The 13046-nt window shown below is 32.8% G+C and overlaps 1 protein-coding gene across 2 annotated transcripts in view; it reads right to left on the bottom strand.

The window, feature by feature from the left end:
* The window catches only part of LOC129799931 (ETS-like protein pointed), a 100686-nt gene that overhangs the window by 42722 nt on the left and 44918 nt on the right, over positions 1-13046 (bottom strand). For both annotated transcript variants that reach the window (XM_055844230.1, XM_055844231.1), the window contains 3 exons: positions 12175-12291; positions 8259-8462; positions 4583-4726 (listed from right to left, as the gene is read on the bottom strand). In XM_055844230.1, the coding sequence (XP_055700205.1) occupies positions 4583-4726; positions 8259-8462; positions 12175-12291 (465 nt within the window). The remainder of the gene's footprint in view (positions 1-4582; positions 4727-8258; positions 8463-12174; positions 12292-13046) is intronic.

Genomic DNA, 13046 nt, shown 5'->3' with positions numbered 1-13046 from the left:
GATGTATGACCACTGATAACATAATATCCAATGTAATGGATTATTTATCTTCTCTCTTTTTCTCTTCTCTTGCCATCATTCCTATAACTAAATCCCCAAAGTATATTATGTACAACATGATGTGTCTTCTCTTTCTCGAAAAAAAATTATTATTTTTAGTGATTTTGCACAATGGATTGTTTTCCACATTTTTTTTTCCTATCTCTCTCAATATACATAATATACCTCATTCCCCATGTGTTCCAACTCCAGCGTAAAAAGCTCTTGGAAGTACAACAATGAAAACTGAGAAAGATTCTAATGGACACACTCATAAAAATGAATAAAAGTCAATGATTGTGGTAACAACATGTTTGGAGGGAGATTGTTAAGTAGTTTTTGAGTTAAATAAAAGCCAAAACGTAATAACATCTAAACGCACTCTGTTCGCATTTGGCATAAAGAATAAATTAATTCTTCTTCACCTTCTCTATCAACCGAATTAAACACAAAGCTACACCGAAACAAAGATCTTTTAGTACTTTTGACTAATTACATAAGTTACACTTGAAATTTCAAGAATCATTGACTTAATTATTTAGGATAAATGTCAGATTTTTTTTTCTAATAAAGGCATAGGCAAATAAAACAATGTACAAGTAACTCTTACCGCGAAATTTTCTATGGTATATTCTTTATGTTATTAAATTTCTTCTAATCTCAAAACTGAAACGTTTTATTTTTTTAAATAGAGACAGGAGAATAGTTAAATTCGGTCCTGGAATCACCACGAACGGTTGGTCAATGGATAAACATTGGTATAGGTAATAAGTTTGATTCTGGGACAAGTGTTCTAAACCATGGAGGATAAGTTTTAGAGTTTAAAAACTATTTCTTAAAAGGAAGAATGGTCAAAAGTATATGACTACTGGTTCTTCAGTTCTTCTTTGTCCAGAAATGAGAGTAGAAAAATTTTGTAGGCACTGATAAAGATTAAAAAAAAATTACCGGGATCCAACTGGGAGTCCTTCTAAAAAACTCCTTCATCCTTACGAAAAATCGCTGTTTGACAACGAATTATGCAAGAACTGCTGAAGCGATCTTGGTGAAATTCGGTATAGAGTCAATATATGATTTAAACTTTTTATCTATATATACCACCCCCTCCTCTCAACCCCCATTCTGATATTCCCCATACAAAATGAGACTATTTTGCCTTATAACTCCTTTCTGAGAAGAGATATTTTCAACAATCCTCACAAAGAACTTTTCGATCGAGCTTGGCTCAATAAAAAAATTGAATAACTAATAACATTAACAATAATTTTCTAGATTGTTAGATGAATTTTCTAGACAACTTCTTTATATTTCATTTTTCGACTCTTTAAGATTTGTTGGTACGTCAAAGAGAAAAAAACTTATCCTTATTGTCTATTCAGTACATTTTTTTGTGCCATGAATTGGTGAATTATAATTGGCATTAATGGTAATTTTATTGTCATTGTAAACATATCAAAATATTGTATAGTTTGAGGATGTTTCTCAATTTATTGTTTACAGAAGTTGTAGGGAAAAATACTCTACCTTCGAACGTTCATGCCTTCGAATAATATGAATGTTCTCTTATTTTTCCTAAGAGACTTACACATTTCTATTAAATATTACTTAGTTTATTATCAATTTTTGATAATTATGTGATAATTTATGTGAGTCTCTCAGGAGAAATCAAAGAAAATTCAGGTTATTAGAAGGCATAAACGTTCGAAGGGAGAGTACTTTCCCCTACTAATATGCAATTCAGTGCATTAGACGAAAGTACTCTCCCTTCGAACGTTTATGCCTTCAAATAATGTGAGTTTTCTTTTATTTTTACTAAGAGACTTACACATTTCTATTAAATATTAGTTAGCTTATCATCAATTATTGATAATTACGAGATGATTATGTGTAAGTCTCTTAGGAAAAATAAAAGAAAATTCACATTATTCGTATGCATTAACGTTCAAAAGGAGAGTACTTTTCCCTAATAACAATTTGTGCGAAGAAATTTATTTTAAATTAGGTCTACCAGACGAGTCGGTGGGAGAGGCTGTGCTATTCTAGTTAAAGAGCCTTCCTTAGGCTTTGTTCCTATGTCAAATTACTGCTATCTGCCTCCACTTAGAAAGGAGTTGAAGGGTAAAATGGTCTCATTTTGTATGGGAGCTACCAGAAAGGGTGATGGAGGAAAGGTTTAATTTGTATGGTTAAAAAGTCTTCTTTAAGCCTTGTCCCCATGCCGTATTTCAGCTTTCTACCTTCCCTCAGAAAGAAGTCATAAGGTAAAGTGCTCTTATTTTGTAAAGAGTTGAATAGAATAGAATTCCCAAAATGAAATAAAACACAAATAATAGGATTATTTTTTTAGTGGTTTCCCTGTCCCATAAACATTTATTGACCAAGTTAGAAGCTTAACGTACAAAACCGTAATTTTACGTTATTGATGATAAAGTTACTTTTATCTTACGTTGATTTTAACAAAATTTTTGTAAGTGTTGTAACGATCTAGAAAAGATAAATCGTAAACCTTCTTCATGTGGGACAATACGATGAAAATCGATAAGTTATTATTTGCGCTATAAAAAAAATTAATTGAAATTATTTGAGAGCTTTATGTATCTCTTATGAGAGCCTTATGTAGTAATTTGTGATTAGCTTTATATTTTCTTAGTCGTAGAGTTTTAGGACCTAAACAGACTTTTGCTGGCTTCAGACTGGAGACCTAGCCCAGTTTCTGAAGGTCTCAAAAATCTAAAGAACAAGAAATTTTATTGATTTTTCAATACCTAATGGAACTTGACATTAATAGAGTATAGTGATATAATTTAGAATTAGTGTTACAAGTTGGACAATTCGCCGGTACAAGTTGGACATGGCTTTTTTCTTGATAAATACAGTAGAAAATTTGTTTTTAAGCACAAGGAACCATATTATAAAACTAAAGCATTAAAAATATACAAATTAAAAATGAAGTACTAAATTTATCAAGAAAAAAAGCCCTGTCCAAATTGTACCATTGTCCAACTTGTACCACTGTCCAACTTCTATCACTTTACCCTATCCAATCCTAAATAACAATTTCCTAAAATATCGTGCCTGATAAGGAATTAGAGAACTTAAGCCAGATGGCTAAGCGTTATGCTCTAGACATACTTACGACTTAAGCCGAGAGACGATTTAGTGGAAAATTATGGAAATTTAGTTTAATCGTTATTTCAAGTATATTTACGCTAAGCCATCTCTCGGCTAATCCTCAGGTCTGTCGATGCCCTTAGGTCTGAAGCCCATATTAGTCTAAGATCGAGAATAATTTGCCCAGAAATTTTGGAAGTAGGGGATCAGCACAAACTATCATTCATTGAGACTTTAAGATCAGGGATTAGTGGTTTTTTCCTGTAAATTGCTTTTATCTGTTCACTTATCGTTAAATTTTACGGATGAAATATTTTCGAGGACCAGCCTGAGTCGGCTCTAGGAAGCGTTTAAATTCAACTTTGCAATCTTCGGTATAGAAGATTTTTACGAAGTAGACCGCAAAATCATCTTACTCACTACAATTAAATTACAATTACAATTAAATCCGAATTTATGAAAAAAAAACATAACGTAAAAAAATGGAAAAGAATTTCTGGGGCAAAAGAGACATTTTTAACACGATATAGTCCTCCAAAAAGTGATGCTGCAATTGTGAGTGAATTTAAAATAGCTCCAATCATTTTCAATTAATTCCCGCTTTTGATCAAAAATATGTTACGAGCTTGTGTTATATATTTTGCCCCCTTTGATATCGCAATATTCTTCCACTTTCCCAACATACATATTGCATTTTTCGAGGTCACACTGGGACAGAAATAATTTTCCAAAAAGAAAATTCCCTCTCACACTTGCTAAGAATTTTCATATAGAAGAAAATTCAATATAAATGGAAGAAATATGAGCCAAAAAAAAGCCTCCTTTTGAATTTGAAAGATGCAAGGAAACACGAGAAAAATAAGAAGGACCGGAAAGGAAGGAAAGTGCACCTTCTAAGAGGTATTTGTCTAGTTGATTGGTGCAACAAAAGAACAATTGATCCTCCTCCAGGATCATCTTTTTTTTTTCTTCAGGTGGGCAGGACACGTGGAACATATATTGACAAAAACGTACCCTGTTGAGCCCAAAAGCTGTATATTGAGATCAAAATGAACATTTTAAATTGCTCTCAGGTGTCCCAAAATCCCTCTCACCCGAAAAGACATCCAACCCCAAAAATATATTGATTCAACACAAAAGCCCTCATCGAAATAATGAGGCGAAAACAGAAAATAAATATATATAGCAATGTAATTGGATGAGAGGAAGTTGAGTTATATATATATAGTAGATGTGGTATAAAAGAGAATATTCATATTATATAAAAGAAGATCAAATGGCAAAATGATCGAGAAAGTCGTTGAGAAATTTCCAACATTATAAGTTCTTTGCAATCGAACGATTGCATGTGCGTGTGTTTCCAGTATTTTTTTCGATCATTTACATTTTAAATTAGATAATTAAAATATAAATATTAAGCACATCCACTCACCATTAAAGCCTTTTGCGATTGAAAAATCCATCGATACGGGATTGCCAGTTAATTTCTGATTTCCCAGATAATCACACAATTCTGCTGTACAAGCAGGATCAAAGCTATTGGTCACTGTATTGCTTTCCAAGGAGCTTTCGCATTCTGTAAAAAAAATAAACATTGGATAAAGAAAGACAATCGTAATATGTATCCTGATAAAAATTGAAAATTGAAAAAAAATTATAAAAACTACTTATGGAGGTGGCTATCGGAGATATAAAATCGATATCTCATATCTTTTGGTCTCTGTACGGATAATAATCAGACAAACACCTTAACGTAATTTTTGACGAGAGAGCTATCAAAATATGATCCTTTAGAAAAACTTTTTAACATCTCGTCAGTTGTAATTAAAAATTTAGAATAACACATAAAAAACATGTATTACATGTTTTCAAAAAAAAAAATCAGTTTCCAGTACTTTGCCGATTTATTACTGATTGAAACCAATGCAACCGAGTTGGAAATTTCAAGACCTTTCTAAAAAATTCATATTTAAGCCATTCCGTTGAAAATTGAGCCCTCTAGAGTGGTTAAACTTTGACTTAAAAAATTCAAAATGGCGAATTTTCCGGTTATAGGTATCCTTTGACAAAAATGTCCACCTGGGAAACCTTCAAATCATATCCAAAAATCACTAAAAAAGCTTGGGCCAATTTTGAGATACATAAAAAAACATGATTTTGTAAGGCTGGCGATGCTTTCGATAAAAGAACTTGTTAAAAAATGTTTGTTTTAGAGAGAAGAGACCCACTGAAGATCGGATGTGTATATCTTTTACCGTTTAAGCTCCAGAACTGTGACAAGTTGAAAATAAGCTGATTATAATGTTAGGTCGAGTAGAAAGTTCTGAGCCTTTCTGTGAGCAATAGCATAAATCGCATCTGGTCATACTAAACCTACTAAACGGTGTTTTTAAGGTGATAATATTTTTGAAATAAGTTCTTTGACAGTTTTGCGTTAGTGAAACCAATTACAGCTTTCCAAAATGAAGGTGAAATAAGTGAAAATTCAATATCGACAGCTCCATTCCATACTATGCTAAGTCGACTTAGCCTTTTATTACTCCGAGAGATACGATGTTCCTGGGACCGAGATCTACAACTGGTGGAAATTTGGTGTTCATCCGACGTCCGGATAACGAGAAATTCCATTTTTTCGAAAAAAAATTACACAAGCAGAATAGGAAATCGCCAACTTTAAATGGCTCTCTTGAAATGTTGTCATTCTGAGAGAGCAAAGTATAGAATGGAAGCGTCGACATGTTCTTCAGTATTACTACAGCGACTACGACAAAGGCCAACATCTTTATGCTGTTTATGGACCCAATACAGTATCTGATCCAACAGTAAAGCGGTGGTTAATGCGATTCCATTTTGGGTAAATGAACAACAAAGATGAGGTACGCTCTGGTAGGTCAATTGTCGAAAATGTCGATAAAATCGTGGAAATAGTTAACTTGGGCCGGTATGCAAGCATTTATTCTATTACCAAAGACCTTGGCATTAGCAGGAAAACAGTTTGGAACAATTTACAAAAGACTGTTCTAAGGAATCTGGGTGCCACACGACTTGAACTGACGCAAAAGAACCTTCTGGACCAAATGAATGTCTGTGATTCTTTGCTGAAACGTAGTGAAATCCATCTATTTTTGATAGAAAAACAGTCGAAAAAATCGTACTCCAAGCGTGATGGGCCGACCCAAACGATAGTCAAACCCGGGTTAACGGCTAAAAACGCTAAAAAGGTTTTGCTACGTGTTTTGGTGGGATTGGAAGGGAATCATCCACTGTGAGCTCCCAAACATACTCAATGGCCAAACATTCAATTCGGACCTCTATTGTCAACAATTTGAAGATAAATCTCTAGAAGAGAGAAATAACCAGACTATACTTCTAAGATCTCCGAAACGAGATAGGCTTACGATCGATAATTGTAGCCACAAACAACTGCTGCTATCGGAATCCAAGAGAATATTGACTCTAATGTCTCGGGGCCGATTCTCAAGGAGTGATGGGAGGTCATCGCTAGCACTACTACCTCTCCTTCTAGCATATAAGTACCTACTCTCAGCACTTTCTTGCGGAAAATACAGGTTTAAGTGATACAAATTGATCAAATTGATGCAAAAAATTGAACAGAAACGCCAAGAAATGGCCAGTAGGAAGGGTGGTGTGTTCTATCAGGACATGACTAGACCACATCTGTTTAACAACGTTCCAGAAGTTCCGAGAACTTGGATGGGATGTTCTGTCGCACCCGCCGTATAGTCCAGAGCTAAAGCCCAAAATAGACACAGGGATCTGCTTAGGGATCAGCCCGAAAAATGAGGATTGATGTCGATACACTCACGAATCAGCCCATAATTTGGAGGATCAGGCTGATAAATTCATGAGATGTAGTGAAATTACAGTAGACTCTCGCTCAATCGGCTGTTTTTCAATCGGGCGAAAAATTTTGTTGACAATTTTCACGTTTAATTATGAAGCTAAATTGCTCAAATGCGCTGGAGTTCTTCCTATTTTATCGTGATTCTTTACAATTGACCACTTTTTGTGGAATTTACAAAGGCTTTCACACCCAAATCTATCGATTAACCCCGACATTTTGCCCCAAATGCCCGATTGAGGGAGAGTCTACTGTACGAGGATTGGGCGACATCAGCGCCAGTGCTGAAAATAAAAAGCTTCACTTTGGGTGTTTTTGGGTGCTTTTCGAAATGTCAATTGGATAAAAAAAAAACATGGAGAATAATATTACGTAACGTTGTAAAATCTTAAAATGCATTAAGATTAGAGTAATGGACAGGCCAATGTGCTCCATTCTGTACGAAAAATCTATTGATATTGCACTTAAGAAGTCTTTCAGCAATCAAAGTGTGCATTTTTAATAGAAATTTACGCTGAAAACGCTAATCTTTGATCCTTAATCCTCAGTGTATGATCGTTTAGGCTCATCCTTTTCCACCAAATTTTTCGAGCTAAGTATTCTCCAGGATCAGTCTGTGTCTATTTTCGGTATAACACCAATATATATCACCTTCTCAAGCATTTGCAATATTTTCTTGATGATACAAAACTGCCCACAAGAGAGATTTGTGAAAATGAGCTAGTCAAGTTTTTTGCCAGTCAGGACGATGACCTCTTCAACCGTGAAATTCTGACATTACCATTAACGGACGAAAGTTATCGAACAAAATGGCGCATATTTGATTTAATTCAGATAATCCTATGGTAATTTTATCTCGAAAATCAAGCTTAAAAGGGCTCAGAACTTTTTACCTCACCTAATATTTATTGAAATAAAATTTGTGTAACTAGTGAAAACATAAATAATTGGAAGTGTAAATGAGAAAATTAATAATAATTGCTATATTTCCACATAAAACGTTCATAATATTGTCTACTACAAAAGGTTAGTTAAAAATTTGTCAAAGGGATGTGCTTTTGACAAGATTTTCTCCATATTCTGTACGGAATAACATTCTTTTGACAAACTTTTAACAAACAGAACACAGAGTGATGTAGTGATTAGAATGGTATTTTACCATTTGCATGAATTACAGTTTAATGGTTTTTCTCCATAAGTAGCATATTGTATTAATAATAAAGTAAGAACAAAGTATTTTACATACCTTTCTGTAGAATCTCCAGATGCTCCCAGAGAATATCACCTGTGTAGGGAGGTGTAATTGAGAGAAACCTCTCACGACCCAATGCAACCATGTCGCGGCCTTTTAACCTCAAAAATGGATCAAAATTTACATTCTCAAGGGAGAACTCCTTAATTGACCACTTCAGCCAATACAATACATGTTCTTCCGTCCACAATCGAGGATCTAGTCAAAAGTGATTAAAAAAAGAAAAATAAATCTCATTAAATATTCAACTCCGATATTTCACTCTGCTACTTCAGTGACTTTTAACACATTTTATTTGATTCTCTACAATAATTTATTTTAATTTTTTTTAAAGATATATAATATACCTAATTAATGAGTTCAATATTCCAAAATGTAAATTGAACATACAATAAAATTAATAAACGTATATGATTATAGAAACAGTGGGAAGGAAAAAGAAAAATACCTTGTCCATGTCCAAAATGAATGCTTTAGGCAGGAGAAAATGAGATGAAATAAAATTTATTAATAGCAATTTACGTGATATTGATTGACTTTAAAACTGAACGTATTTTGTCCTCTTTTTCGCCTTCTTGTTAAATTCAAATTAAAAAGTATGTTGACATATTTTGTGTGCAAAAGAAACTGCCAGAGATTATTTGCAAATGTTAACAAACATTGAAGTGATATATTTCCTCTTAAGAAGACTTTCCTCAATAATTGCCTCAATTTTCATTAATTGCCGCCTCTTGTTTGTCAACCAAATAAACCGCCTTTTGCACTTGATTCTCAGCATTTCAAATTTCCAATAATGTAACTAATCTTGTCTCAAGTAAAGCACAAACTGCTGGGAAATTTTATTCTCATACTGCAGTCAATATAACAAATTTCTATCGTTTTTTATTAATAACCCCGAACGCACAACACACCAATTAAATGACAATGAAATATTGTACATTTATGGGTCTCTCTCTATCTATTATTTATGCTAAATACAGCTTCTTTTGAATCTCTTTTGTTACTCAATCACAACCACAATAAACTTAATATTGGAGGGAATTGCAAAGATCTCTCCAATTTTATTATCAATTATTTGAGCAAATTAAAATCTCTGGTGGATAAATTAAATAAAGAGCCACTTGATTAGTGAAATTAATTGATAAAGAAATATAAAGATTAAAACGACACTCTCTGGGGAGAGTGAAAAAAGATCATACAATTTAGGGAGACTTCCAATTCTCTTTAATACACTTCAGTAATAAATTATATGACCAGATAATTTTTAAGAAATACAAAAAGAAGTTTAGTACATGACTGTACTAAAAATGCTTGTAATGAACTTTATACTTTTAAATGCGAAGCAATAAAGAAAAAAACCTAGCGAATGACATTTTCAATAAATTTGTACTAAAGCTCAGGCATGCTTTACTACATTCCAGTAAATTTATTTAGAACAAGTTCCAAAACACGGATAATCTTAAACGGAAGATTAACAAAAACTTCGAAGAATTTAAAAATATTTTCTATATAAAAACATCGAAGCTCATTTACAATTTATTCGTACTAAACAAAGCAAAAATTCTAGCACATTTTTTAGTACAGGCTTAGATTAAAAGTGTAAAGCATCGAAAACATTGATTAAACAGCAGACAGGTCGCGACAATCCAATGCTTTTACAACAAGTTTCAAAAACATGAAAAACTTAAGCAGAAAATTAATAAAAACTGAAGAATTTCAAAATAATTCTATATAAAAAAAAATGAAACCCATTTACAATATATTCGTACTAAACAAAGCAAAACTTCTAGCAATTTTTAATACAGGCTTAGATTAAAAATGTAAAGCATCGAAGATAATGACTAACCAGCAGACAGGTCGCGCCATTCCAATGGTTTTTGAACAAGTTTCGAAAACATGGACAAACTTAAACAGAAAGTTAAAAAAACTGAAGAATTTCAAAATGATTCTAAATAAAAAAAAAATGAAGCCCATTTATGATCTATTCGTACTAAACAAAGCAAAATTTCTAGCACATTTTTTAGTACAGGCTTAGATTAAAAGTGTAAAGCATCGAAGACAATGACTAAACAGGAGACAGGTCGCGACATTCCAATGATTTTTGAACAAGTTTCGAAAACATGGACAAACTTAAACAGAAAGTTAAAAAACTGAAGAATTTCAAAATGATTCTATATCAAAAAAATGAAGCCCATTTACAATCTATTCGTACTAAACAAAGCAAAACTTCTAGCATATTATTTAGTACAGGTTTAGATTAAAAGTATAAAGCATCGAAGACAATGACCAAACAGCAGACAGGTCGCGACATTCCAATGTTTTTAGAACAAGTTTTAAAAACTGGATAAACTTAAGCAGAAAATTAAGAAAAACTGAAGAATCCCAAAATAATTCTATTTCAAAAAAATGAAGCCCATTTACAATCTATTCGTACTAAACAAAGCAAAATTTCTAGCACATTTTTTTAGTACAGGCTTAGATTAAAAGTGTAAAGCATCGAAGACAATGACTAAACAGCAGACAGGTCGCGACATTCCAAGGTTTTTAGAACAAGTTTCAAAAACATGGACAAACTTAAGCACAAAGTTAATAAAAACTGAAGAATTTCAAAAGAATTTCTATATAAAAAAATGAAGCTCATTTACGATTTATTCGTACTAAACAAAGCAAAACTTCTAGCAAATTTTTCAGTACAGGCTTAAATTAAAAATGTAAAGCATCGAATATAATGACCAAACAGCAGATAAGTCACTTCTTGACGGATCTCTTGTTTAACGATTTAATCCAAAAAACTTTAATAAACCTTACAATTGCGTCGGTTGCGTCTACCTCTGTCGTATCTGCATTTCTTTTGTGTCAGCATTTCACGCAAGAGGAGACGTCTGTATTGTAGCTTGCACCTAATGCAGATACAAAACAAATGCAGATACGACAGAGGTAGACGCAACAGACGATTGGTTTTAGCACAGTCTTGTACTAAAAAAACAGAGCACAGAATTTATGAAAAATGTTTGAAATTGAATTTAAAATTTTTATCTAATCGATTTTTTTTATGAAATTGAATATGTTTTAGTAGAGCCCTGTACTAAAAATTACTTGATCGAGAGTTTATGTAACAAATTTGAGATTGAAAACAATTCTTAAATCGATACATAAAGAACTTTTAGTTTTACCTAAAAATTTTATATAAATTACAATTGGTTTTAGTACAGGAACGTGCTAAAAAGAAACTGAATTAGAACTTTCTGAAAAAGTTAAGCGCGTCTTAAGGATCTAAATTTTCAACTTTATCCAAAAGTTTCAAGTAAATTTCACAAATAGCTTTACTAATTTTAGTACAGTCGTGTACTAAATTTTTATAACCACTTGGGTGTTAATACTTTTTTTTGTAAATGCTTTTAGAAACATCTGAATTGTGATTATAAAACTTAAATGGTCCCATAATTCAATATAAGTGTATCTTCCCAACTGACAGTGACATACTTTTGAAAATATTAACATCAACATGCCTCCTCTCATTTTGAACTATATGCACTTTTAGTGCATCCAATTTGTTCTTTATATGCCAACAGGCATTCTCTCGTGTACATTATGTAGAAATGGAAGATCGTCATTGGGGTAACCCAGAGAGCTGAAGCAACAAGTTAATGACTCTCATCCTTTTCACCATTTTTCTAATAATATCAAATTATGTAATGTCATATCAATATTAAAGTGGTAATTTGTCTCTCGCGCCATTCACTGTCTTTCACTGCAGTTGGATGAATGATTGAAAGATAGGGGGAGAGACAGAAAGATAGAAGAGCACAAATTTGAGACGTATCCAATAAGAATTTCACAGGTAAGATTGGTACATGAAGCATAAGATAGAATGGAGATATTGAAATGGGATAAAAGGGGTGTAAATTACCTTTGGTGATGTTCCTGTTTTGCACTTCCTTCTCCCACGATGAGAAGGATGCCTTGAGTGCCTCTGAGAGTTTTTTATTCGTTCCAGGTGTCAACGGTGGCATTTGAGTGGGAACATCTGAAAGAAGAAATAGCAACAAAAATTTTTTAAAGACTCCGTATATTAATTGCCTTGGTAGTTCTCCTTTTCTATCTTTCTTTTTTTTTGAGACTCATTCACTGCAAATCAATTTAGAGATTTACGATCGTTAAATTTTTCTCTCACGTTTAAAACTCGCACGGTCTTTTTTTATTTAAGTTTATCTTGTCCGATTTATGAGGAAGAGAGCAAATCACACAAAAAAAAGACACAGAAGAACAGAGTACAGGAAAAAAAAACGAAACAGATCAATTTCATTTGCATATATCAATAATTTTAGTTATTCTGTTCCACTTTCATGAACTCCTCTTTGACATGAGTGTGAATATTTGGTAGGGGAACTTCTTATAATTAGGTTCTTGTGCGCCTCTCCAAGTTCCCAAAATATCAAAACATGTCAAATGCAAATGATCATCAAAAGTTCCCAAACTCTTCTTCCCAATTCTTTCTAACTTCTTCCGCAGTGGGCAAATGTGAGCAAAAGCATCATTAGAAGATTCTTATAACATTATAGGGCGGTGGCTTACGCTATGACCACTTAGCGGAAATCTTTAATTTTTATCCAATAATGATTTTGAATAACTACGAAATTATTAAGGGTCAAAATTTGAGAATGGCCATATGTATGGAATTTTTTAAAGTATTTTTACACTTATGGCCACTGCTTCGGATGACAATTTACTTTAACTTATGCCAAAGTTACTTGAACCATTTAGTTAGAAGTATACGTTACT

This window comes from Phlebotomus papatasi, chromosome 1 (genome assembly GCF_024763615.1).
Source record: "Phlebotomus papatasi isolate M1 chromosome 1, Ppap_2.1, whole genome shotgun sequence".
Taxonomy (NCBI): domain Eukaryota; kingdom Metazoa; phylum Arthropoda; class Insecta; order Diptera; family Psychodidae; genus Phlebotomus; species Phlebotomus papatasi.
Note: the sequence above shows the minus strand (reverse complement) of the source record. Positions and strands in the feature narration are given on the sequence as shown.